The 27,620-nt window shown below is 42.2% G+C and overlaps 2 protein-coding genes across 7 annotated transcripts; one reads left to right on the top strand and one right to left on the bottom strand.

Moving 5' to 3' along the window:
* Positions 1-601: 601 nt before the first annotated feature.
* On the top strand, positions 602-15,384 carry LOC146643156 (polyhomeotic-like protein 1). Of its 5 annotated transcripts, none has more exons than XM_085397017.1 (15): positions 602-854; positions 2,770-2,894; positions 4,332-4,451; positions 4,867-4,938; positions 5,045-5,173; positions 5,253-5,417; positions 5,535-5,616; positions 5,904-6,880; positions 7,088-7,223; positions 7,312-7,520; positions 7,603-7,693; positions 8,530-8,617; positions 11,025-11,232; positions 12,744-12,954; positions 13,605-15,384. In XM_085397017.1, the coding sequence occupies exons 1-15, from the start codon at positions 659-661 to the stop codon at positions 13,754-13,756; spliced, it is 2,961 nt and encodes a 986-aa protein (XP_085253143.1). In that variant the 5' UTR covers positions 602-658; the 3' UTR covers positions 13,757-15,384. The 5 variants fall into 5 exon arrangements, with proteins under 5 accessions (XP_085253143.1, XP_085253140.1, XP_085253141.1 ...); XM_085397014.1 differs by having other exon boundaries at positions 11,007-11,232; XM_085397015.1 differs by having other exon boundaries at positions 2,767-2,894; positions 4,332-4,445; positions 11,007-11,232.
* Positions 15,385-17,097: 1,713 nt separating this feature from the next.
* styk1a (ATY kinase 1a) lies at positions 17,098-27,620 on the bottom strand. Of its 2 annotated transcripts, none has more exons than XM_085397020.1 (10): positions 27,364-27,620; positions 24,469-24,527; positions 21,172-21,429; positions 20,828-21,064; positions 20,466-20,647; positions 19,721-19,801; positions 19,042-19,250; positions 18,806-18,846; positions 18,171-18,267; positions 17,098-17,485 (listed from the first exon to the last, which is right to left on the bottom strand). In XM_085397020.1, exons 2-10 carry the CDS (start codon positions 24,524-24,526, stop codon positions 17,290-17,292), a joined length of 1,359 nt encoding a protein of 452 aa, XP_085253146.1. In that variant the 5' UTR covers position 24,527; positions 27,364-27,620; the 3' UTR covers positions 17,098-17,289. The 2 variants fall into 2 exon arrangements, with proteins under 2 accessions (XP_085253146.1, XP_085253147.1); XM_085397021.1 differs by lacking the exon at positions 27,364-27,620 and adding an exon at positions 26,712-26,881.

Below are 27,620 nucleotides of genomic sequence, written 5' to 3'. Positions count from 1 at the left end.
TTGCACGACACAGTGTCACTCAGGCTGAAGCTGTTGGGCAGATGGTCTCACATTTGACTCTAGAATACGTTGGTATAGAATGACTGCAGGTACCCAGGTGAATCTTTTTTCAGTTTCTCCTTATATATATTTATATATCACACCTTATATCTCCTGTTCCATTGGTGGACATTCATATTAAACATGGCCAAAGTTAAAAATAATGAGATCCGTGTGTCCACAAGTAATTCCTTCACATTGCTCTAAACACTTGACTTCAAACAGGTATACCTTTTTTTTTTATTAGTATGAAGTTATAAAGACAAGATATCCCTAAAATGGTCATCTCAGGAAAAGAAGCTCCACCCACCTGCCGTTCAAACCTTCTGTTGTTAAGTGTCAGCCAATCAGAAGGAAGGGAGGGGGAGGAAGCTGAACCACCTTGTGTCAGATGAATATAGGTGCAGGATGAACAAGTATCATGTCAAGTTGTGAAAAATGCAAAACTACTCTGGTGTCCAGTAAAACATGAAGTTTGAGATAATGCTAAGCATGTTGATCCCGAAGCCTTTGGGGGTAAAGTGAGCCCCTGTCCCCGTCCTGCTCCGTCATCGTGCAGCGCCGGAAAGGGCCGAGCAGAAAAAAGAAGGAGGCGTTTCCACACATCAGCTGCAAATTTATGCAGAACAGTAAAATCAGTGCTGCTGCTGCCGCTTCGAGCGTCCTGCACAGAGAAGAAGAAGAAGACGGGCGAAAAGAGCAGCAGCACCGGGCACAACGCAGACAAGAAGCCCGGCGGATCGTTGCATCGCTCGGTGTCGCTCTGCAGCGGGCAGCCGGTGCAGGAGGAGCCGGACGAACCCGGAGCGGTGACGGTAAGGTCGGAGCGAGAGCCGAGTTAACGAGCCAGACAGCAGCGGTGGAGGCGGGGGGGCTAGCGGGAGGCTAGGAGGAGTAGCCTCCGGTGGATCCAGTGTTAACTGGTCTGAAACATGGAGGATGGCTAGCTAACGTTAGCGCTGTGTGAGCTGCTCAGGTGGCTGTTTTTGAGCTGGTGGAGGCTGGAGACGGAGGCAGACTGTAGGTGCTGGGACAGGATGGTTGGAGGAGGAGGAGCAGTGATAAAGGAAACTGCAAAAAAAAAAAAAGATTGTGAACACCTGGTCTGAACAAGTCCTGTAAGGTGGTGAAGTAGATGCAGAAAGGCTGTGTGAGCGATGCTTTTGGAAATGTTTCTCATGCAGGAGCCTTTGTACTAAAGCACGTTTCCCCGTTTTATTCCTGTGAATCCCCGAAAATGGATGCTTTATAATGACTTCCTACCTAAACCAGATAACCTGATTAAAATGATAAACTGCTGCAAAGAGGAAATGAATGTGCATTTTTAAATTGCATGTTACAGTTAATTATATCTTTACAGCTGCCATCTTCATCCCCTCACACGTTCCAGGCCTTTTCCTGCATGTCCAGACGTGCAAAACGGAACAAGAAAAAAATCTAATGCAGAGCTTTAATTTACACAAGCATAAAATACACCTTTGTTTATCAAATGGTCAAAAATAAGAAGAAAATGCACAGACTTCTGTCTTTTATCACTTCACTCTGAGGTTCATACCTTACAGCAAATATTTGCTTTTTCTTACACACAGATTAGTGTGTAACAGTAACCATGCATTGATGATAAAGGTGATGATGGCAATATTGTGTCAAAAATCCACATCTTTAATATCAGAGATGACTGAATTTTGTGCATGGTTGCAGAATCCTTTCCACCTCCAGCTCTCGCATTTTGAGTTTAAAGCATTTGCAAAATGATTTGACAGATATCTTTTTTTTTTTTTTTTTGCAAATTTTCCCCTCATTTTCTGCATATATGTAAAGAATATTATTATTATTATGATTTTGTTTTTTTACCACAATCCCTGTGACAGCCTGACTTACATTAATTTGGCAAATCTGTAAATGCAACCTGATTTCATTAATCATTTTAGTTGTGCAGTTTAGAGGTACTTTCATAGTCTTCCTGTCTGCAGGATGCATGTTGTGTGTGGTTAGTGTGAGGGGGTTAAAATTGAATCTGCAGCTTGTCCACAGCATGTAAAACAAGAATGTGGTGGATCGGTCTTATATTGGGCTTTGGTGAAGCTACTCAGTTCATCGACTGCCCCTTAGGTCAACTTTCTGTTGATTGGCTGCCCCTCATAAGCAGAAGGTTTGAACAGGAGGTCGGTGGAGCTTCTGTATACCTAAGATGTCCCCTTATTTGGACATCCTACAGATCCAAGCAGGAAAAAACTGCATATAATTTACCAAAGTTTCAAGTAATGAGGGCAGTAAATGTAATCTTTCATATGAACGTCCATACTAAATCCATCCGTTATAGTGTGCGTGCATGCGTGTGTGTGTGACAGAAAAAAGGAAAAGCTTGATGGAAGCCCTTTAAAGGTGTAAACTGGTCTGTGGAGCATTGTGTCCGTCTCCATGGTGGCGATGGGAAAAAACAGCTGTCAGCGAGACACTCAGTCGTTGTGATTTACTGCCATAAAAAATGAAAACATTTTAAAATGTTGAAAGTGTTAAAAATAACCAGCAGCAGAACTACATCAGTCATCCACGCTGTAAAAAGTGTTTCACAGCATCTCGACTCTGTGAGGTCTGCTGTTTGTCAGGAACCGTGACAGGTGTGGAGTTTTTTTCCTCCTCTATCCATCAGACTCTCGCAGAGAGAGAAACTGGTGTTTGTTTCATCCTGTGTTTGACTGACGGACGCCTCATCTGTCTCCTCAGCAGCCATGGAGACAGACGGAGAGCAGAACCAGCAGGGGGCCTCGACCAATGGAAGCGCTCCGTCTGGGACCAGCTCCCGCCCCTCTCCCATGAATTCCATGTCTCTGTATGAAAGGCAGGCGGTCCAGGTAGGTGTGAGTGTTTATACCTGTGTGGCTACAGGACCAGACCACATTGATTTTCACACGCTGACAATGAGTCCTCACTTCATGGAAAAAGCTTTTAAAGGCTCGGTTCACAGCTGCCTTTAGAATTCAGGTTAAGATCAGTTTAGTTTAACAGTTAAAAACTAACACACATGTTAGTTAGCTGGATTTCCAGTTTTGGGCCTCAGTAATAATCCAAGTGTGCCAGGATTGTTGTGCACAAAGGGGGGAAAAGGCATCGCGTAAAAAATATTTAAAATGCTTAAAAATGTAAGTTTTGTTCGACAGGAAATGCGTTTCTTTGTTTGTAAATGTGAAAAAAGGGAGACATCCCTGATTAGAAACCAGTGCTCATCCTCAAAAACTCCCCTCCCCAAGTAGGAAGTGGTCATAATCTTCATGGGGTGGCTTTTAATGACCCCTACCATCTTTAATATCTCGCTGTTCTCACACTTGAACCATACCTTGAGGGTGATAGCCCGGCAGCATGGTGCATTGTTCTGCTTTCGAGTTGTTATTGTTGGGCTAAAAGTAGGTTGCATGCCTGGGGATTAGATTGCACGTATACAGGTCTAGATTCAGGTCTAGACTTTAAAAACGTGACTCGTGGGAGCGTTTGGTTCTTTGCATAGTTTAAAACTCATTTCAGATGCGTCGTGAAACACGTAAAATAGATCCCTGTGGCAAAACCTTCACTGTGATGTAGGCGGAGCATTTATAATCCTGCCAGTGAACAAAATTGTAATAAAAATTAATAGAAAATGATGATATCACTTTGCATTTTCGTGTCCAAATTTTGTTTTTGGCTGCAGCGTAAACATGGACTGTTTGCGTGTAAGCAGGGGCAGAAAGTGTGTGTGTGGCTCATTTGTCTTCATAATTTCTGATTTATGTGTTAGCCGATGGACAGAAACTGATGAAGACTGACTGAATCGGGGGGGGGTAAAGAAAAGAGACAGAGTCGTGCTGGGTGTGATGGAGGCTGGGTGTTATTTTCTCAGGCTTTTGTCACCCTGCACGGCCATCTGTCTCTGTCACCCGGCACACACTAATCCAGCCCGCCGCGCTCGCTTTCATCCCCCGACTTATTACTGTACGAGCCTCCCCTCATACATCAGGCAGCTGGCAGGTTTCTGCAGCTTCGCTCTCTCTCTGCTCCTTCTGCACTCGTTTCTCTCAGTCTGCTCTATCCCCTCAATTTTCTCTGCACTTCCTTTTCCATCCTAAATTTCTCCCATCCCTCACTCTTTCATGTCTTCTTCTGACTCTTTGCCGTCATGTTTTCCATCCCCATCTTTTCACAGCACTTTACTTCCTTCATGCTCCGTTCCTCCCTCCCCCTTTTTTTCTTTCTTCTCCTTCTCCAAAATGCTGTCCCTCCTTCAGTTTTCATTTTTGGCCGTCTGCTCCTCCCTCCAGGCCCTGCAGGCGTTACAGAGGCAGCCCAATGCCGCTCAGTACTTCCAGCAGCTGATGCTGCAGCAGCAGATCAACAACGCAGCACAGCTGCAGAACCTGGCAGCTGTGCAACAGGTAAAGGTGTGTGCAAATTTCACTTTGTTTCTTTCAAGTAAAGGAAGTTATAAACATCCTGCACGTGTTGTTTGCAAAGCACAAAGAAAAACTATTGTAAGAAATAAAACGATACATGATGACGCTGTAAGAGCGTTGCATAAGACAGATTGCCACCTACTTGCATGCAATAATTAACTCCCATGAAAACCAGAAGAAAAAGGTGGGGAGGCCACGTCTACAGTCGATGCTGGACAGCTGTGGGTTGTAAAACATGGAGGCTTTGTGGCCAGAAACAAAGCTGAGCATATTTTGCATCAACCACACAACAGCCTCTGTAAACATCTCAGTTTTCATTTTGTTTGGAGTTTATTGAAACCTTAAGCTGCTTTTTTCCTCTGTCTCTTCCCTTTCTTCGTTTTACTTTCTTTGTTTTTTTAAGGCCACTCTGGCTGCCAGTCGTCAGTCAAGCCCCTCCAGCAGTAGCTCTTCTCAGACTACCAGCACAACCGCAGTACGTAATCATACAAAAACGATAGCTCTTTATGCCACAAAATCAGTACCGCTTTTTTTCCTTCGAGCCACAAAGGATCTTAAAGATGCACGTTCCTGTTCTTCAGGTCAATGTAACATCTGGATCAGGGTCTACAACCAGCAGCCGTCCAATGGGTGCCTCAGCAACATCCACAATCAGCCAATCAGTGCTGCTTAGTGGGACAGCCGGAGGGCAGGGCCAGATGTACCTGAGAGTGAGTTTGATCAGATGGTTTATGTGCGGCAGCTCAGTTTTGTGCATTTTAATGGCTTTAATGTCTTTTTGTCCTGCAGGTGAACCGCTCCCTTAGGACGCCTATCCCCTCCCAGCTCATTTTCATGCCCGGCAGCACTGCAACTACTGCTGTGGCAACTGTTGCCCAGCAGCCACAGGCTCAGCAACAGCAGCAGGAAGTGCCTCCGACTTCCTCATCCAGCAGCCAATCTGATAACGACCAGGTGTGTGGCTAACATAAAAATGTTCTCATGGCTTGAAGACACATTCTTTCGTTCTTCAGCAACAAAGTGACAGATGGGTGTTTTCACCCAAACATTTGCTCTGTGCTCCATCTCCAGGTACAGAATCTAGCCATGCGAGGTCTGTCGGGTCCTAAAGGTGTGGGTGTTAAGACTGAAGCCCCAGAGAGAAGTGACTCGGGTAGGAAAGAAAGAAGAGGAATTAAACATATAAATGAGCTTTGTAATGCTCTGAAGGTTGTGTATGATGATGGAGCCTGTGGTGGATTTGGCAGAAATTTCAGAAGCGTACACTTAATTTGGACTTTCTCATTTTAGTTATAATAATATTGAAGCAAATTCATGACAGTGATTCAGGTTTAAATGCTTTTATATGTAACGTTACGTTAATTTGGGGGTGAACTGCCGTTTTAAATGTGATGAATCACTAAATAGACACTAATATATTTTCATTCTTATTTTTCCCAGCTGCCTACTCGCTGGTCCAGCCCTCTCACCAGTCTACCCCTCAGTCCCCCACCAAACCAAGCCAGCCTCAGCCCCAGCCATCCCACATCAAAATCCCTACCTACCCCCAGCCTACTAATCTCAAAGCTCACCCCGTCTCTTCTTCCGGTGCCTCGTCGTCCTCGTCGTCTTCCATCCCTCTCTCCCAGCTCTTACTCCACGGTACTCGAACCCTCACCACAGGAACCACAGCTCCCACAGCAGCACATACTCTGGTCTTGACATCCAACGCCACATCTCAGCCCCACGGGTACCCGGTGGGCACGGCAACCATCAAACCAGCGGTCAACGCTCAGACTCTGGTGGTGCAGCCTCTACAGAAAACCTCACTCGGTGCTGAGAAATCAGGCCACGGAAACGGACCCATCCCCATCCAACCTAAAACTTTACAGGGGCTCCGCCTGCCCCTCCAGCTTCCTTCAAGGAACCCCCCTCCCATCCTGCCTGCTCCGCCGCCTGCCAGCAGCTCCAGCCAGCCTCCCCACACGCCTCACATCCCAGTGCAGATAGTGGGAGCCAGGCAGAGCACACTTGGAAATGCCCAGGCTCTCGCTCTGGCCCGTGGCAGCTGCAGCCAGGATGGTGCCGCCGTCCTCAGCAGCTCCTCTAGTCTGCTCACCATGGTGGCGTCCATCGCTTCCAGGGAGGGTGGAGTCGTCGGCCGAGGGGTGGGGCTGAAGACGCTTCAGTCACCCCAGGAGGCTCCCCCCTTGGCTCAGGTGTCTCAGGTGCATCCACAAGCCAATCAGAGCTCTGGACAGAGTCAGAACGTACGGCTGGCTTCAAGCCCCGCCTCTTGCTGGCCCTCCACCATTTCATCTCCTCCCCCCTCGCTGTCTCGCTCCTCCCTCTCTCTCCACCTGGTGACCGAAGAGCAGAGAGCAGCATCAGCTGGTGTAACCACCAATGGAGACTCATCAGGAGGTCAGACGCCACAGGTCAGCTGAAGCAGGATTTAAGTGATTCTCATGAATCAGACTTGATGTTTTTCTAACCCACACACATTTCTACATGTCACAGATGGTGATTTTGGGTTCTAGCACTAAAACAAACACGCTACTCAGCCATAACTGCTCCTTGTGTAAATATTACATCCTACAATCACTCTCAGTGTCTGTCTGTATCTGTTGGCACTTTTTGTTTAGAGTAAACAGACGACTGGCTCTCTGAAAAGAAAATCAGACTCGAATTCAGCCAATGACGAACATGGCCCCTCCCCTCCACGGCTCCAGCCAGTCAGAGATCATGCCTCGGCCATCCCAGCCAATCCCGTCGATGCAGGTAATAACATAGAAATACATCCCTGTAAAATACTGTCAACACACACACTCGGTGAAAAACAGTATTTATCTTCCTCTCACCTCTCCAGGCTCTGCTGCTCCTCCTCCTCCTCCACCTCCTCCTCCTGCATCCTCTCCTTCTCCTCCTGCATCCTCTCCTTCTCCAGTGCTGCTGGTGTCCCGTGGGACTTGTGGTCAGGGTGAGAGAGCTCCTCCACCTCAAGCTGTGGTTAAACCGCAGGTTCTTACACACCTCATAGAGGGCTTTGTGATCCAGGAGGGGGCGGAGCCTTTCCCTGTGAGTACATGGGATTTGTAGTTTGTTTTTTTGTTTTGTTTTTGTCGGTCGCTGACTCTTAAACTGAATTTGTGTTTGACAGGTCTGCGGTCCAGTCAAGGACTCGGCTGGTGAAGATTTGACTAACGACAGTCCAGACACTAACCCGTCGGAGACTGTTACCACAGCAACAGGTAACAGCCAGACTGCTTAAAGCAGTGCTGCTTTAAAGACACGTTTAAGGGCTGAAATCAGAATCATAAATATCTACTGTAAGGTTTCTGGGATAAAGTTGCCTCTGCATGAGAAACGGCTCTTAAAATCTTGAAAATCAAAATGTGATTTCTGCATTGCTGAAGTCTCTGTGCATTAGCCATAGTACATGTTTTATTGTTGTTGTTCTTTGGCTGTTAGCGTTTTATTATCCTCTAGATTTTTAGTTATTTACTTGGTGTGCCCAGTTTTCTAGCTAGATTCTCATTTTCTTCTTTTAAGTCACACAGTCATGATTTGCTGCAGTTTTTTCTTTATACTGTACACGGTGACTGCCATACTGGACAGTAGATTACAGTAATGTATATTAAAGGCAGACCTTGGTACAGCTGATATCTTCAAAACTGAAACGCATAAAAAAATTTTGAGCATTATGAATGTAGAGAATTGGAGGGAAAATATGAACAATATGAATTGTTTTTTTGTTTTGATTTTTTGGTGATCTGTCCCTTTAACATTATAACATGGACATGGCTTATGGGATTTAATGTTGTGTAACAAGATGACCCGTGTTTGCCCCGTTTGTTTGAGCTGGGCTGCAGGAAAGCATAAAGACTTTAATTATAACTTTCAAGCTGGGAATTTCCCACCTCTGAGTCTAAACCGCAGGCAGCGCGATATCACAAGAAAATATCATCGCAGTCTGATTTTCTGTGTGTGGACCGGGACTCATAACCCGTTGGAGTATATAATACCACGTTTGCGTTTGTGTATTATTCACCATCTGCTTTGTTCTGTCTCTAAACTCTCTCCTCAGTGCTGAAGTGTGAATACTGTAAAAACTTTGCTCCTGCCAGCCAGTTCCGAGGCACCAAAAGGTTCTGCTCCATGTCTTGTGCCAAGAGGTACTTCAAAATGCATGAAACATATACAGAATAAATCACTGTACTGCAAACAGCTGCAGCCACTTCAGCTTATTTCACAGTGCGAGTGATGAACGTCTGTTTCTAGTTACAGTGCAGTTTGTCATAGATGCTGTGCAGTAAGATTTGGATATCTTGAAGTCAAACAAAACTGCATAAAGCTCAAAACCTCAATCCTCTTTGAGGCTTTTAGTTCTTAGTTATATACAGTGTTTCCAACATAACTGCACTGTAATTGTGCCATGCAGTGCATGTGTGTGCCTTCTTAAATAAATGGAAAATAAATCCTTTATATAATAACGTCTGCTTTCCCATCTACAAACTGTAGCATCTAGAACTGCAGCTGAAGGCTGACTGCTTTAGTAGAATCGACTGCGCGCATATATAGATGTATATAGTAGGGGTGCAACGATACACAAAATTCACGGTTCGGTTCGATACTTTTGTGTCACGGTTTGATATTTTTTCGATACAAAAAAATGTTCATGCCTTTTTAATTTGTCATTTATTAAAATTATAAATATATATTTTAACTCAAAAGTACAGTTTTTAAATTTAATGTTGCTGAAACAACAAAGGGATAAAATAATAAATCTATCTGATGGAGAAATCACTCATCTTTGGAAAAGAGAGTTTATTACAGAGAAATGGCTCTTTCAAAATAAAAGCTATACTATACGCTTCTTCTGGGCTATATTCTCAGCAGCATATTAAACATATCATAAGAAGAATCATGTGCTAACGGCTGTCTAAATGACTCGGGTAAAGTTTGTAGCATGCGTGCTTGTTGTTTTTGTCTGCTTCCACTTGTCTTTGCACTAAGATGATGTCGGAGTAAATGTGCAGTCATATTTGTTGTGTTCCCACTAGTGCTGTCAGCGTTAGTCTGATATGACGTTAACGCCACAACACGGCAAATCTCCGTTAACGAGCTACCGCGGATCGCCCTGTGCGTGGGGCTAGACGGCCAACACGTTAACGAGCTAACTGCGCTAACACACTAGTTCCCACCCATGTAATTGAGCATTGCATGGCACATCCGACATACTGTTTTACTTTAGTCCATGACGCGCTTACCTTCAGGGTCATACGTCACATGAAAACCAAAATAATTCCAAACGCCAGATCTGAATCAGGGTGGGGGAGGTTCAGTCGTTGAGGCAGTTGGCATTTTGCAACAAGCTTAGCTTCTGTCTTGCTAGCTTGCGCTGCGCTCAGTGGATCTGCGCTCCACAGTGCAGCCTAGGCGGAGTAGTTGAACGCACTGAGTGCTCCACACAGACGGCATCGTCAGAAGAAAAGTTGATAAAAAATTTTTAAATTGTGTTGTTCGATACATATGCGTACCGAACCGAAAGCACTGTATCGAACGGTTCAATATCGATAGGAGTATCGTTGCACCCCTAATGTATACATATATATAAATATATAACAAACAGAAGGGTTACCCATCTGAAACAGGATGGGCTATGCCAGCTGTTTAGCATCAAGTGAGCTTTCAAAGTAAGAGTGAGGAGGCTGTACTCTTGTCAGTTTTCTGTTCTGTTGGATGAAAGATGGTGTCAGCCATGGCCTATCCCAGCTGTCATGAGACAAAAGGCTGCGTACACCGTGGACTGGTCACCAGGCTGTTGTAGGGCTAACAGAGGGACACCTAGGGGTCATTTTACAGTCACAACAACAACAACATAGCGTATGTGTCTTTGGACTGTGGGAGGAAGCCAAAGTACTCAGAGGGAACCCATGCAAGCTTGGGGAGAACATGCCAGCCAATGGCTAAAAGCCATTTTTAAAAAAAAAAAAAAGGACACAAAATGACTTTAAATCCCAGAGCTGCCAAAGACTAGTGTGTGTGTGTGTGTGTGGGGAAACACTGATATATAATGAATCGATATCAAAAGCCAGTGTTACTAAAGATGTGACCCACTAAATGTTGTCTAAAACGGGACTTTAGTGTGAATTCTCAGGTGGCTCCAGCTGTAAATCTCACAGCTTGTGTTTTTCTGTTCTCATGTTTTTTTTTCTGTGTCTACATATTGTGATAGCCTCACTTCATCCACTTTCACATGCAGCATGTAACCTCGCAGTACAGTGGAGGACGCTTTGTTTCTCCTCTGAATGTGCTCCGTATTAAAATGTACACTGTATTTATTATGTGACATGTTTCAGTAGAAAACAATGCGCTGTCTGCATTGTTTGTTACAGTATGTTGTCAGCTTATGATTTGACATTTTCTGCTTCTGCTTTGTATTTGTCCCTTTGCCCACTACACGTGTATAGCTTATATACCGCGTACGGTGCAAAGAGACAAAAACTGTGTTGCTCGTCTTGGCTTCAGTACCGTATATGTCACTCTTTGTCTACGATACAGTATGTATTGGTTCCCCAGGTACAACGTCAGCTTCAGGCAGCACTTCGGCGTGCGGCAGGGTCACGGCCAGCGTCAAGCTCAAGATCACTCTTCGGATCGGGATCAGAGCCGCGGACACCTCTCCAACTCGGACGACGAGGGAGGAATCGCCAGGAGGAGGGTTCCCCGCAGGACCAGCTCAGAAATAGCCAGTGCCAAGATAGCAGGGAGGCCCGTACCTGCCAAGGTGAGGCAGGATTATACAGTCCCTACAAGGAAAATTATTGGTGCAGGTCAAAAATTAGAAGTCCGATCCCAGCTGATAACTGATCTGTGTAGTTGTACTGGAGCCTTTCCTGCTTTGATCACATTTAAATAGCCTTTGCTCACATGCAGGTAAGCGGTCTGTGTGGAGAGCAAAAGAGGCATTGCATTTGTTTAGAAACGAGTGCATCAGAGGGACGGCTCAGGTTGAGCAGTTTGGAGATGCAGTTGGAGAGCCAAGGCTGATGTGGTTTGGACGTGTGCAGAGGAGGGTTAGTGGATATTTTGGGCAGAGGGTGTTGAATATAGAGCTGCCAGGCAGGAGGAAAAGCAGGAGACCACAGAGAAGATTCATGGATGTAGCGAAGGAGGACATGCAGAGCGTTGGTGTGACAGAAGCTGGTAAGAAAGAGGCTGATGATCTGAGAGCAGCCGAAAGAAGACGAACCAGCAGACGAGATGGTGGGCTCAGATTTGTCTGATGGATTTCAAACTTTAGCAAAAGGGTTTTTAAACTTTAGTGGCCTCTTAATAAAGCCTGTAAGTGCTGATATGTGCAAAATATTTGGCTCCAAATATTTTTAATGTTTGTATGTTTAACTCTGCAAAACACATATAATATTTTTTTACACCTTTTTCAGTCAATTTATTACTTTTCTATCATCCTATTGGCAGAAATGCAACTTTAAGTAGTTTTAAACATATTTGGATGCTAGAACTTTACACCCAGTCATCAATAACTGCGATCATGTTCAAAATGATCTGCTTCTACCGCAGCTTTCAGCTTCCTGGGAAGTGTTTTTTGTAAAATAACTTCACTTGTAACCACATTAAACCACATACAGATCTGGCTTTGTGCTCAGGGACATCAACACGGATGGAGGAGCACACAAATATAATTGTGCGAGGAGGGCGATCTCTTTCTAATAATGATGTCAGTGTACATACAAATAATCCATTAGTCAAAGCTCAGGCTTCAGACTGCTGAAGCTCTGTTTCAGAGGAGACATCCCCAGTGTGGTCATTTCACACCACTCTGGCTGCGAGCTTAGAAACCACGGCCAGAAGCCCAGATTAACACAAATACACTGAATTATGCCGAGTAAAGAATAGAAATGCAGAGTAAATAAGCATAAAAGAGCCCCTTTAAATTTCTCCTCCATTGTTACAAACTGGCCCCAAACCAAATGTATGAGACTCCTGAACACAAACTTCATGTAACAGCAAAAATAGACCTGAATCCATCTGAATGTGCATTTTTCACTTGTATGCATGATGAGCCTTTTGAAGTCATTACTTGCTTCTCTGTGACGGTGCTCAGGTATCTCGAGGTTTGTGCTCCTTTTTTATAAACTGTAACAATCCCCGTCTGTGCAGCTCTAATCTTTAAATATGCAGACGGGGTTTTGTCCTTGTAGCCTATGTTCATGTTTTTGCAAGCAGACCGGGACACTAGTGAACGCTGCTGCTTTTTTTTTCTTCCTCCGCTTGTAGTGCCGGTCCGAGTCGAGCCATTCAGATGAGGAGTCCAGCGTAGAGGAGGATGAAGATGACCCCATGTCTCTCTCGCCGGCCTCCTCAGCGTCCTGCCACCAGCCGCCTCCTCCGCTCCCAGCAGAGAGCTCACCACCGCCCACCTGCCTGCCTGCTAGCCCCTCCCAGTGGAGCGTGGAGGAAGTGTCACAGTTTATTTCCTCACTGCAAGGTTAGAAGATCTGATTTTTGATCTTATAATGCAGCACTGATTCACATAAAGATAAAAGGCTCGACTTCACGGTCAAGGTCAGAGGTCGAGTTATCTTCTGAATGAGTTAACTCGAGGGCAAGGGGATGCAGGATGTTGAAATTGGCACCATAGAGGTGTGTGCTAGGAGGCAGAGGGGTAGCATGGTGGCCACCAGTATTTTTAAAGCCCTTCCAGCGTCTCTCCCTCTGTGGAATCTGTGAACTCCTGAACTGATAGATGATGGAAGTGGGGGTAAAGAGGAAAATGAATGGCAGTGCTCCTGAATTAGCTGGTTTCTGGCTACTGCTGATGTTTATCTTGTGTTGCTCTGCTTTTATATTCAAGTGCAGTAATTGATGTTTTGATCAGTTCTTCTTTTAATTTGCAGTTTCATGCTTATCAACATTGTTAATACTGTACAGTTAAAATAACAGACCAGTTTCATATTAATGTGACACATTAATCTGGAGTTCAGCTGTTTCCACCTCGAACTTGATGCTTTTATTTGTTATGTAAATGTTTGCATTTGGAGCTAATGCATGAACGACTGTGTGCATTAATGTTAATGTACCATAATTTTCAACCTTTGCATTTTTGTCCACCTGTGCTTTTATCCGTCGTCCTCTCAGGGTGCGAGGATCTCGCCTCCCAGTTCCTGTCGCAGGAAATTGATGGACAGGCGCTGCTGCTGCTGAAGGAGGAGCATCTCATGTCCACCATGAACATCAAGCTTGGCCCTGCCCTCAAGATCTGCGCTCACATCAACAGCCTAAGAGACTGACCGGTGTTTTTACCACAAATCCGCAAAGTTTAAAAGTGAAGCCCCCCCGGGCATCCACCACCAGCCCGCGGGTCAGATATGGAGCTCGAGAGTCCTGCAGGTGAATGTTTGAAGTACAGTTCATTTCCCAAACACGGCAAAGACTCTGGGACTGCAGAAGTGGAATCTCATCCTGTTTCACATCAGATTCTCGCATAAGTTGTAAAAATCCTTCAAATGTGCGATTTTATTTCGATGAAGGTACACGTTCCACCAAATTCTGCTCAAAATCAATGTAAATGAAGGTTTTGAATGTATTTTAATTGCAAACGAGACTCGTTGAACCTGAAGTACTTGCTCGTTATTTTTTCTGACCGTAGACCGAGGCTGTGATTTATTTTCGTTTCGTTAAACTTCCTTTAAAAGACTGAAGATACACACAGAAGAAAACAGCTGTGCTTTGTTTTGCACAGGAATTTGGAAGGAAGACCTTTGGAAGCACTTCTATAGCACTTCCTTTGTAAAGTGAAGTCACAAATCTTTTTCTTATGTAGTTCAGCATTCCTTCAAAGACATGAATTTCATTGCGTACTTCCAGCATTCTAATTATTTGAGAAGAGTATACAATGGCACTTTTATTTTGAAGGCAGCCTATTCTTTGCGCTACAGGGTACTGTGAGAGTACAGGGTACTGGGTGCAGAAACACCAGAGTCCAAATGAAACCCTAATCCCTCAAGGTTCAAAGAGCATTTCATACTTCAAGTAAAAATACGGACGTTGCGTAACTTTTTCTCACATCTTTACCGTATTGTTTTATATCCAGAGAACATCAGCTCTACTGCTGAATGCTTTTCACTGTTTTTAAGCTTTTTACCAGAGAAGTTCACGTCAACTCTGTGATTATTCACCTGTCAGCAGTTTGTGAGATTACTCAAATGGTACCACCAGCTGCTCCTGGTCTGCATGAGTGCACTTACAAGGCAAGTTCACCGGTTTGGTTTTGTGGAGAGATGCTGTCAGAGAGGAGTTCTGACAATAAGATGTTCATTTTAAAGTGTCTTTAAGTTGCATTCGTGAACAAGAGAAGTTGCTGGCCACACGTGGACCTACGATGGATGTGGGAGAAATAAGACATCACGCCTGAATGAATGAATGATTGTGTGAATGAGTGAACCTTGAAGCTATACTGTAATAAGTGTAAAGTTTGCCTTTCTATTTAAATGCACATTTGTTTGCTGGACTGCCTTGTTTGAAGCTTTTTACTGTAGGACTTTTCTCATGTTCTCTCTCTGTGAACCTCGTGGCCTTTCTCACTAGTCTCTACAACAATAGGTTTAGATGAGGATTGTCGGTTTTTACTGCTTTCATATCATTCCTTGTTTTATATCTGCGCTTACTTTTTTACAACTCTCGATTAAGCAATGAAATGTGACTGAATAGTAGCTACTTTGATCAAGGATCAACTTGCTGTCTTCCTCATAGCTTTGTCACATAGCGTGTAACTACCAAGAGTATTTACCTTTCTAGCTAGCTAGCTATCTTTGGCTTTATTGTTAGTGACTGTGGCTATTCCAGTACTTTGTTTTTGTTTTTCTTTCTTTTTTTTTTTTTTTAAAGGGTAATAATCTTGATGATGTTTGCTTATATTTCACTTTCCCCAGGATTTTGGAGTCTTTAAATCTTCATTCTAAACGCCAAAAAAAAAACCCTGAATTTCGCCTCATTTCAAGTGAGGTGAGCCACAAATGCAGCTGTGATTACCTGTACAACATTTGTCCAAAATCAGACCATTGCAGCGTTGTTCGTTTAGTCTTCAACATCCCAAAAAGTAGCACTTTTCTCACAGAAGAACAGTGAATTCAGCAAAAAAACGTTCTTTTATATATAAATCTGTATACATACAAATAAGGAAGCCACTTGGAATCAAATGTCTTTGCTTGCAATAATTTCCAAAATCTGCAAAATCTAGAGGGGCTGGTTTTCACAAGAAGAGGTAATTAATACTATCATGCAAATAAATAATCAAACTGTTTTAAAGCTGTGATGCTTGTTTTTGTTGTTTGTTAGCCTGAGTAATGGTTTCGGTTTGCACTGTTGCTTTCCAAGTGTAACAAGTGCAGATCATCAGTGGGCAGTTTGCATCATTGAAACTTTAATGTTTTTGTTTTTAACTCCTCTCCCCCGGCTTGAGTTCAGGCTGAGGTGTTGTGCTGTTTTAAAGAAAGTCCCTTCAGGTTTGTTGTCCCAGATGTGATTAAACCAGTGGTCCCCAACCCCCGGTCCTCGGACCGGTACCGGTCCGTGAGTCGTTTGGTACCGGGCCGCGAGAGTTGAGGCTCAGGTGTGAAATGTATGGTTTTCAGGGTTTTTATTGGTTTTCAGCGTTATTTTGTTATCGTTTTTATCGTTTACTCGGTTTTCCTGGGTCTTTTCACGTGTGTTATGAATAAATTATTTTTTTTTCGGTACCGGTACTAGTTTTATTTTGTTGTATTTATCCGTGACACCTTAAAGGCCGGTCCATGAAAATATTGTCGGGCATAAACCGGTCCGTGGCGCAAAAAAGGTTGGAGACCACTGTGATAAACTATAGACTGTAAATGAAAAATGAATGTAGTCATGATGTCATACGATCACAGTAGCTACATCCATTTTAGAGGCTCCGTGGTTAGTTTTGGCTTCAGCCGTGTTGCTGTTTCGGAGTCGGTAGAGACCATGTTTGGACCATACAGTAGTTTGGCTTTAACAAGTTGTGTTGATAAACCTTACAGCTCATGATCCTAACCTAACAGGCTTATGTGCAAAAACACATATTTTTAAGTTCTGATATTTTATTTTATTATATAGAACACCTGAAATACAACTGGTTTGAATCTATAAGGTGCTTCTTCCCGATAGCAGTTGAAAATACGTTATAATTCAGATAATTCAATTAAAATAAATAAATAAAGATTGTGGGCACATCCACAGTACAAAAACAGTTGTGAGGTCCACGGCACTGACTCCAGTTAGCAGAGGTGAGACTGGCCACAGCTGCCTGTGTTAGCACACCTCTCCATCAGGAACACATGCACCCAGCTCCAGTTTCCAGGTGGATGACTTAAATAAAGAAACAATAACTTTATGTACACCTCTTTCTTTCTTTCTTTCTTTCTTCTCTTTCTTGTGCTGGTCACACATGCCTCCTATATCAGTGGCAGTTTTGTGCTAGTCTTTTTGCATCCTTTAAACCCCTGACCTGTAGTGATGCCATCTAGAGATCAAGTAGGAGCTGGCCTCATCGATAAAATTAAAGCATGCATTACATTTTTAAAAAAAAAGATTTTTATATCTCTTGACAATAATTTTGACAGAGTAAATGTATTTTTTACACTGAATATATTATTCTTTAAAATATAAAGTGTTTGTGCCATGCACGTTTTCCTACAATACTACCAAATACAAAAACGTTATAAACAACAATTATAATGTGCACGTTTCTGCGAGTTCTTGCACCAGTCCTCGGTCCTTCATGAAAATCGGCGTGCCACCACCTCTGATAACAACCAGCCAATCAGAGCACAGCATAGTTGTACGCCTCTGCAAACCCCGCCTCACTCAAGTATTTCTCGAATATGAATGGCTCAGTCACTCTGAGAGCTGTCCGCCCATTGGCTGAGCTCTCCCCGGCTTTCAGCATTCTAATCAGCTCCGACGTGGAGAGCCGGCTCTTGGCCTTGAAGTGGCAGCATGACCTGATAATGGAGTACCTACACCAGCGTGAAAACAGAAAACAACTGTGAAACCGTATGCATATGAATACTGGTATGAAAAACTAATAGCTAACAATAATATTTCCACTGAGACGTCGGAAAATAGGTAACAAGAATGGAAAGAAGTGTGACCAAAAGCTAGTAAAACTGGAAGAAGCAGGTAAAAGTATCGTGTCTGTAGGGATAAATTATCCCTAAAGATTAACTGAAATGTTTAAACTAAATGGAAATAGATTCAATGACCATAGAAAACGTCAAAAAAATTGTTAAAAGGCTACAATGATGCAAAATATGCAAATATTGTAGTAAATGTGTGAATGATACATGGCTAAAACATTCAGGTTCTGCTTCTGATTATTAGTATACAGCCAAAGTTTACCAAGCAGACCCAAACGCTGACTGTTCAGACGTGTGAGACTGTAAAAGAAGATGCACTGAAAGTAGTTTTAATAAAAAATAAATAAATTTGCTGGTTGATGGCGTAAGAGTAGGTGGAGGCAGCCCAGTGTAGGCACACCTGAACGAAAAGACTGGATTCTTTTGGATTATTTTTTTCAACCCACATGGGGGGAAACAAAGCTCAGAAACGTCTCCTAAACAGTCACGGGCTAAAGGTTGGACATCTTTGTATAAGCTGATGATTAGTGAGTGATGCAAACTGCTGGTCTGCTGTTGCTCTTACAGTGAGTTGGAGCAGGTGTCCGGTCGTTTGAGGTGACTCCCTCTTTGGAGATGCTGCAGAAGTTCAGACGACGGGACCTGAGCAAATGGTGGGTCACCTGAAAGGTTGGAGTATACAATCTTGTCACAGAGCACACTCACTGACCATGTCAGCCAGTGTTGTGCCAAAAAAAGTGATTTCCATTGTTTGGGTTTTTTAATGTGTGTATTGATCAAGAGACTTTAGTGAACAGGAATTATAAATAAATTGAGTTTAATACATTTATCTATTCTTAAAATAACTGTTTTTGCAAAAAGGACTGTTTTCCAGTCCTTTTTGGCCCCTACAGGAATGTTGTCTGTGTTTTAAGGTGACTTGATATCATTCATGGGGGATACACTGACATATGTTTCATACATTATAGGCCAGAAAGTCATTTATAGAAGTCTAAATATGGGAAATCACTTTTTAGCATAACACCAGTATTGAATTATGAGAAACACACTTGTATATCAGATTTAGAAAATTTCTCTCCACCCAAAACTCCAGTAAAAGGAGAGAGACTATAAAATCCTTACATGTCACAGAACTAATGGGGAATTTCATCACCCTTTAATTTTCTTTTTTCTTTAAAAAAAAGAAAGAAGGATACTTACCTAATGTGACCATTTCATAGATGAGGATGCCAAAGGACCATCTGTTAGAAAAGTTCAAGAATGGCATGTCAGTTTTCTTGCTCTTCCTTTTACCTTACTGAGTGTAAACACAGCGAAATGTGCTGTTAGTGCAATAGTTTGGACTTCTAGCATCCAGGGATGGACTGGGACATGAATCAGTCTTTGACAACTCTGTCCATTGACGGGGATCTTTTATTCTCACAGAGGACACTCACACGTCGCTGCTCTTAGTGATGGGTCTCATGGCCAGCACTTCAGGCGCCTGCCACTTCTTAGTCACTGTATCTTCTCCCGTTGAACTGCCCTGGGTTCTCCTGCGGTGGGCCGGGCCGAACCCCCACAGCTTAGCTGTCATGTCTCCACCAACCAGAATGCTGCGGGCTCCCACGTTGCCATGGATACAGTTCTGACTGTGCAGGTAGTCCTAGAAGATGTTCAGACAATTTCAGAGTTAGTGAGCACGAGGGCCTTTAGGAGATGTCCATTACTACAAATACATAAATAAAAGAAATAAAACCATAAGCCAGACTTCACAACATTAACATCCAGCGCTTAGGGGCTGAATGTTTGCTTGGTTAACTTCTGATTTCTCAGTGAAGTCCAGTGTCCCGGCTCAAATTTGGGTGTAAAAATGTGATTTCTATGTAATGTTTTTAGTTTGAACAGGTTTTTGGCACATTTCTAAAATATGTGTTTTCTTGTTCTTATGAATGCATCTCAGATATATTTGTTTTGCACTGTGTGTAATAATTTATACTGTATTTATGCTTTCACTGAATCCACAGTTGTAGTTGCTGTTTTTAAAGTGCTTTACAAATAAAGTTTTCTTGGGAAGCAGTTTGCTCAAAGATCGTGAAGCAGACTGTTGGAAGGGCAGACAGCTGTTTAACCAACCAGAGCAGAGGCCACTTGTGCTGCCATGGTGAAGATCCTCTTCTCTGTCATGTCACAAGAAGGCTGTAAACCTGAGTTATCCTTCAGTGGGAGAAAGGTGTAAATGTGTCAGACTCGTTACATTCAGAAAGTAGACATGTTACTATAAACAATCAGTCTTAGTGAGTATTCACTTTGAAAGCTCTGAGATCTTTCCTCTCTCTTTATGGATGTTCATAATTAGCTCCTATCCTAAACCGTACACCACTAGACGAGGACAGACTGTAACTGTCAGGTTATTCAAATCTTTTCAGAAACAGCTTACGTTGCACTATACTGCCCCTCACAGGCAGATGGCTGTAATTACTTCAGTCACCATTAAGTTTAGAGTTCATAAGCTAAACATTATCCTTCTATATAATATGTGATTAATATTGTATTTATCCCGTTTACTATGTTTAGTTGGTATAGTGTTTTTTATGTTTAACCTCAAAAGGTTTTCAGCCAAACTCTTGGGTTGAATGATGTATTTTACCATTAAACTGTGACTTAATTTATTTTTCTTGTTTTGTTGCTCAATTAGCAATTTTAAACTTGAGAAACCATTACATTATAATTTGGAACTAAATACTATGTTATTGTTTTATATTTAATTGTGTTATTGATCCTTTTACTTTGCATGCACTGTGGCAATTCTTGTTACTGCACTGTAAACTTTACTCCCAGAGCATGCTCAGCGTCATGAATAACTAATAGGTTGCACTACCTGTCTGCATCTCCACAGGAAGCCCAGCAGGTCTCTCTGCTGTAGCTCTTCCACCACCATGACTAAAGGCGACTGCGCTGACATAACGCCGAGCAGCGCAGGTATGAAGGGATGCGGCCCCAATCCAGACACAAAGGAAGCAAACCCCAAAAACTTCTGTTTCTCACTGCTGGTGGCTGTTTCTGGGAAAAATAAATATTTGATAACAGAGTTAGACTTAACATTTCCAGTTACTGTCAATAATTGATCATGTTTGACTTTGAAAAGCATTTTGGACACAAAAAACGGAAAACACTTGTTTGTAAGCCATTTTGCAGGTATACTTTGCAAAACCAAAACTTGGTTCAAGCAGCTCAGTTTACCTTTCAGCACCCTCAGCACGACGTTCTTGTTGTCCGTGCGTGCTCTGTAGAAGTTGACTGTGTCATTAGGGTGGATGGAGAAAGTCTGCGGCAGTGCAGCAACCTGGCTGAAGGCTTCATGATGCCTTTCTGTGGACCTCTGTGGTGCTACAGCCATCGTTGGCCTGACATTCTGCCGCACTTGTGTAACAGACATTGGCAGCTCTTCATGTTCCAGTGGGTTGATGCCAGGGGGCGCTGTTTAAGGAAAGAACAGTGGACATTAAGCAGATGTGCATGTAAAGATGAAAAAAGTTAAAATATTGATTAAATGTGCACAAAGAGACTTCTGCATGCTGGCTCACCATCAATGCCCTGCAGATGAGATCTGTGATGTTGGTGCTTGGTGCGATGACTGTGGTGGTGGTTGGTGCTATGCTGTTGCTGGTGATGCCTCTCTGTCTGTCTGTGTGATGAGCTGTGGTAGTGCTGGGCCGTTCTGACCCGTGTCCGATTACGATCACAACAATACCTCAGTATAAACAGGGGCACTAAGGTGACCAGGGTGCCGAAGAGCAGCAGCGCGGGGACGATAATAACTTCCACCTGATATTCTTTTATCGCTTAGAGGGAAACACAGGAGTTCATGTGTAAATTTCAGGTCAGATATGCACTTGTTTATTAGACTTGCAGTTTCCTCGTTGCACTGTAGAAGAGGGTGTGCAGGTTTATTTTTGCTGTTAAGCGCAGGGCATGTTAACAGGTTAAGTATGTTGGCTGTTACACCTCCTGCTGATAGAAAAGTCTACCTAGACAGTGCATCATTTTCCATTTACGCCTACGTGAAATGTTGGTATTCAGCTAAACAAGACTGTAATTTGACGAAGCGGCTTTCACCATCGATCTGTCTATTTTAAAGATAGAAGCTTGGGAAGTGGAAAACAAAGCTTGGGCCCTTCATTTATCCCTGATATGATAACGAGGTTACATTATTTCAGGGAATGCAGGCATAGAGTAATGTGATTGTTGTGTTTTGGCTTTGCTTTCTATTGCTGGCCTAACTGGCTGATAACCAGCACAGTTTCCCACAGATCTGGATTCTTTAGTGGGGTCAAGCAGGTATTGTGGGAAAGGTCCTGCCTTTCCCACAATACCTGTTCATTCCCAGTATGATAAAAATAAACCTTTTTATGAATTTGCTGCTGGCAGCAGCAGTCATGGTTCTAGTCTGCAGCCTCGGTGAGTCTGGTGTAGAATCTTGTGAATCAATTCTCCACCTGCTTTAAGTTGTTGTTCAGCAGACCTCCAGAGCACAACCAGGACTAATTGTCACTGATCTAGCAGATATGAAAACCTAACAGTGGAGGAGCCAGGGTCAGCTGAACTAAAGTAATACAATTTTCACAATCAGAGTGTGGCGATTGTTCACCTCGATGACATCATCCTGCTATATTGGTATTGATACACCATAGATGGCAAGTGAAGTGTAAAAGACAAGTCTCCTGCTATACTGTCCCATCGGGCTGTGGTTAGATAGTAAAACTGGTTTCGACTAACTGGAATGAGTCACTCTGGCATCTGGAAAGTTCAAAGAGCATGCATTCTTTGAGTCCATGCATTTTGATTAGAGCTAATGAACTAATTATTTTTGATAGCTGTGAGAAATTCAACTCGTTATTGAGCTAGTTGATTGCATCAGATCTTTAATTTTAGCTCTGGCTCCACTCCCTTCCTTTTTAACTCACATATAACATCAATACAGTGATCGTTAACTGTAGTAATCATTAATCCATCACAGTTGATGTTGAAATCTTGAGCTTAAGCCTTGTTTGTTTTTTCTTGTACTACAATAGATCTGCAGAGCTTTCAAAAGCCCTGCCCTTTTTTTTATGTTGTTTGGCATTCATGTATTAGATTTGGGGGCTCAGCCTTCCACTGATGTTTTCACTGTTTAAGCTCTACCTGCTTTTTCCACCTGCTTTAACCTTTAACCCACGTTGTTAGAAAGAGCAAACTGGAATGTAAAACTACTGGTACATATAGTCTCTATTACATTCTTAGGTGTGGTGAGAGCCTTACAGAGTACCATAAATCATTTCCTGTCATTTTCATTAAAGGGCTTGTATTAGCTTGAGCTTTTACCATTTCCATGTTTACCAACCCATCACATCGCCCCATTCTCATTCTGTTCTATTGAGAGTCAAACAAAGACTGAGCTCATATGGAAAGTTTCTGAGGTTTTGTCAGAGGGTTTTTTGCATTTTATTTTATTTACCTGAACAGCCAGGTGGCTGCCCTGCCTGAGCCTGGTTATGCTGGGGTTGCTTCCTGATAAAAGGGAGTTTTTCCTTCCAAGCATCACAGAGTGCTTGCTTATGGGGGGGGTGGGGGGTTATTTTATTGTCAGGGCTTTCTCCAGAACGCTCTAGTGTCTTTACCTTGTCGTATAAAGTGCCTTTAAGTCCCTTTGTTGTGATTTATTGTTGTATAAATGAACCTGAATTGAATTGAACTGAATCTACAAGAAGAATCTGAATTTTATTTCTTCTGTTTTAGTAGTTGGAGATAAAACCACAGGACTTGACCATAGAAAGTTAAGGAAACACAGAACATTATGGTAGGCTCTAAAAAACAGTGAGCAAAAAAAAAAAAAATAAAAAATAAAAAAATAAAAAAAATAAATAAATAAATAAATAAATAAATATAAATATAAATATAAATATATATAAATATAAATATATATATATATAAATATATATAAATATATATATATATATATATATATAAATATATATATTAATTACACATACATACAAGGCCTGAACCGTGTATTAATGGTTCAGGCCTCTAATGGTAGTGTCATGGTGTGGGGATATTTTCTTGCCAAACTGATCAGGCCCTTAGTACCAGCTGAGCGTCACTTAAATTCTACAGCCTGCCAGAGTATTGCTGCTGACCATCTCCATCCATTTAAAAACAGTGCACTCTTCTTCTGACGGCTGCTTCGAGCAGGATAATGCACCATGTGACAAAACTCAGATCATCTCAAATTTGTTTCTTCAACATCTCAACGAGTTCAGTGAATTCAAATGCTCTCCACAGCCACCAGACAATAGAGCACTACTGGGATCATGAACATGCAGCCAGTAAATCTGCAGCCTGATGCTGTTATGTCAATATGGAGCAAAATCTCTGAAGAGCACTTTGTTGAATCTTTGCCTCGAAGAACTGAGGCTGTTCTAAAGGAAAAATGGACTAACAGGACTAACAAGGCATGCCTAATAAAGTGGCCAGTGAATAGATGGAGTAGATGTTCATATTTGCAATATATTTCCAAAGATTTGTGACTGGGCTGAAAAGGAGCAGAAAATGTAATCAAACACATGAAAAAACTATTTAGATGCACATTAAGCTTTGGGTTTCTTAGATACTGAGTTTCAGGTTTCAACTCAATCAAGTACAAGATAAGCTGTTAAGTTGGTGTCATTATAGTCAAAAGTTCATAATAAACAAGATGTCTGGAGTAGAATAATTTGTAAGGTCACATAAGCTTAATAGAAGCGTCTATGTGATCGCCCGAGAGAAGAACTGAAAGGTCCAGGTGGGAGAGATTGTTCAAGGAGGAAGCTAAGGAAAGGAATAAGTAGGATTAGAGCACTTACTGCACAGGGTGTCGTTCGATGCACACACAGTAACGTTTGTAGAGCTGGATGATGACATGCTGGAGAGGGAAAGCAGAACACAGATCAACGTTACTATGAGCTAGATATCCCTGCTCAGCAGCAACCTGAAATCCTCACAGCTTACACAGTCACTCAGCTAGTGACTGTATGAACAGTGAAGTTCAGTCCAGCAGGACACACACCCACAGACATACAGACTGTTAGTGATCAACGTTAGCAAATCAATTCAATATTGACTTTGCCCTTTTATTCCATCTAGATTCACATAACAAATATTAGCAGTGACCTTTTAATCTGGACTAACAGAGCAAATATACCAGGGTGTGCTTGGTGAACGTGTGGTGCTGACCAGCTATTGGTTACAACGATAATGGAGAGAGCAGATGTCATTATAGCCATCAACTAGCAGTGACCCGAAACCCATAAAAGCCTCGTGACGTACAGCAGCCGGTTCAACTAATTCAATCACACAGGTGATATAAAAAACGTCTTTAATTTGAAATGGTAAATGGCCTGTACTTGTATAGTGCTTTACTAGTCCCTAAGGACCCCAAAGTGCTTTACACAACAAGTCATCCACCCATTCACACACACATTCACACACTGGTGATGGCAGCTACATTGTAGCCACAGCCACGCTGAACATTTTTATTAAAACCAGAGTTTTTCAAATATTATTCATCTGAAGGTGGCTCTGTACAAGGAAAATCAGCATCGTCATCTTTATTTATAAAGCACTTTAAAAGAAACCACAACTGATGCAAAGTGCTGTCCATTGGAACTAAATAATGAAATTATTTAAGGTACAAATAAAAACTAAATAAAGGAAAAAAGTAAAATAACTAATTAGTTAATAATTCATTTAATTACAAGAAACCGTGTCCCGCTGAGGCCAAAAGCCAAAGAATAAAAATGGGTTTTAAAACGTGTTTTAAAACTTGACAGTGAAGGAAAAAATGGGAAAACAAATACTGATGTAAAGCACAACACTAAAGAGGAAATGGGAGATCTGAATGAAAACATTTGCAGCATATGTCTCTGCAAATGTCTCCCATGCACGTTTGACTGCGCGTATTTGCATGTGATGGCTGTTCATTCCCAGTACGATTACAGTGCTATTGGGTCATAAATGGGGGATTCAGACACACACTTCTACAACCTTTTTCTTCTCAGGGAAGCACACTCTCCTGTTTGTTTAATTTGTTTAGCAAATATAGACATGAGTGTTTCACACTTGGCGCCTGATGTTCAGGTGATCACAAGAAGAGCATCATTATTTACTCACAGATGCGATAAAGTCATTAAGCAAATAAAACCTAATCACATGACTCGGGGATTAAAGTCACTCAGGTCACGATATTGGAAACAAAGACTTTTTTCTGCAGATGCTTAAAACAGGTTATTCCAAAAACACAACCTCGTTCAACAAGTTTGAATAATCCTGTTTGTAGCAGATGAACAAAAATCAGCTTATCTTAAATTGCTTAAAAGTTCAACAGTTGTCTGTAATTATGGTTGTTGTTATATAAATTTATGAAATTAGTCTCATGGTTTTCTCAGTAGTGCCATAAAACAGACTTTTGAACACTGCTGAGACTGTTTTTAGATTGCTGACCTTAACTTAACAGTTGCAGTTTTGTTTCTGGTTTGGTTTCTATCTGCAAACTATTGGATCAATAGTTTCCAATGTGTGGTTGGGGGGTCCGTGGCATCACTTGGTAACCAGAAAAGCTTTGTTCATGAGTCTTAAGCTGTCAGAGAAGACTGCGCCATACAAATCATCTGATAGTTACTTTGTTTTCTTTCGAAGAAGCACAAAAATAGTCAAAGGAGCTTGCAAAGAAAAGCGTCTGGACTTCTTTAAGTTGCTTGAGGACGTTTCACCTCTCATCCGAGAAGCTTCTTCAGTTCTAAGGTCAAATGGCCGAGAGTCCCAGATTTAAACCTCCTTTCACACCTTGGCTCAGGCGATTAGAGGATCATCAGGGGGTCCTTTTGTCCCTCTGTGGGGGGATACTCCCACTCATAGTGCGGTACTCAATCGTGATATGTATGAAGTTATTAACATCTCAAATGAGTTGTACAGTATGACTTGTTAATATAAACCAGTACTTCATGTCACCATATTGAATGTATTTCTGAATGGAGAGGATTGTTTGAGAAGTTTCCTTTAAAGTCTTCTAAGTCAAATAATGTTTGTTAAAAATAACACGCGTGCCTACCTTTTTCTTTTCAGTCATTCAAACAGCAGTTTCAGCACCACAGGCTGCCGTGGTGAAGCAATGGGATCAAAACCATCAACTGCGACTGATCTAAAGGTACGTGTGCTTGTTCAGGTTCTGTAAATGAAATGTCATCCTCATCCATCAGAGCTTATTACTGACTGACTGCTGCTGTGACACATGCACGCACACACCCTTACAGAGACACACTGGTATGTGGTAAGCATTTTTAAAAGGCAGAACATGCATGCACACATATGCGTGCACGCACAGTCTCTGTAACTTGTGTCAGTGTCACTAAACCAGTTTGTCTGCATTGTTCTGTCATAGTCACACACTATGACAAAACCAAAACACGCCTGCACGCACAACAAAAGGCTCTGCCATCTCTCTATACACACATGCACAGTGAGAACAAACAGGAAAAATTTAAGACACACACACACACATATGTGCAAATGCTAGTGCACAAAATTAAGGCATCAGAACACGTAGCCGGTGTACTAAATTTACAGTGATGTGAAACTTCTTGTTCAGTCTTCAATTTAAAAGGAAAGAGAAATCAAGCCTCAAATTAAAAATCTGACCACTGTTTAATATCATTTCATTTTATTTAGTATGTTAGTCTGACACATATATATTTGAATCATACCTGCTGGTTGACTCTCTGGTGCTGTGTACGTATCAGATTCTGGATGCTTCTTGTATCCAAAGCATGTAGTTTTGTCCTTAGTCTCATATAAGCTACGAAACAAATACAAATCCTCCGTTTTCATGGTTTCCTGATGTATGGAGAGAAATCCACACACAGACACATTTCCATTGAAGACATCAGTGAAGGTAGGATCTGTGTTTCAGTTCTCTCACTTGTGACTTTTCTCCAGTCTTTCTCTCTCGGTCTCTCTGCCT

This window comes from Rhamphochromis longiceps, linkage group LG22 (genome assembly GCF_057381845.1).
Source record: "Rhamphochromis longiceps isolate RC_006_pf linkage group LG22, R_longiceps_female_GT1.1, whole genome shotgun sequence".
Taxonomy (NCBI): domain Eukaryota; kingdom Metazoa; phylum Chordata; class Actinopteri; order Cichliformes; family Cichlidae; genus Rhamphochromis; species Rhamphochromis longiceps.
Note: the sequence above shows the minus strand (reverse complement) of the source record. Positions and strands in the feature narration are given on the sequence as shown.

Excerpts from the sequence above, each read along its gene's own strand:
- LOC146643156 (XM_085397013.1), top strand. The coding sequence starts at position 659 with ATGCAGAACAGTAAAATCAGTGCTGCTGCTGCCGCTTCGAGCGTCCTG. Across the intron at positions 7,694-8,529 it reads GACTGTTACCACAGCAACAG|TGCTGAAGTGTGAATACTGT; the intron begins GTAACAGCCAGA and ends CTCTCTCCTCAG. Across the intron at positions 8,618-11,006 it reads TCCATGTCTTGTGCCAAGAG|TATGTATTGGTTCCCCAGGT; the intron begins GTACTTCAAAAT and ends TCTACGATACAG.
- styk1a (XM_085397020.1), bottom strand. The coding sequence starts at position 24,526 with ATGTCATCATCCAGCTCTACAAACGTTACTGTGTGTGCATCGAACGAC. Across the intron at positions 21,065-21,171 it reads TCATCTGCAGGGCATTGATG|CGCCCCCTGGCATCAACCCA; the intron begins GTGAGCCAGCAT and ends TTCCTTAAACAG. Across the intron at positions 18,847-19,041 it reads ATCACTAAGAGCAGCGACGT|ATGGTCCTTTGGCATCCTCA; the intron begins GTGAGTGTCCTC and ends CTTTTCTAACAG.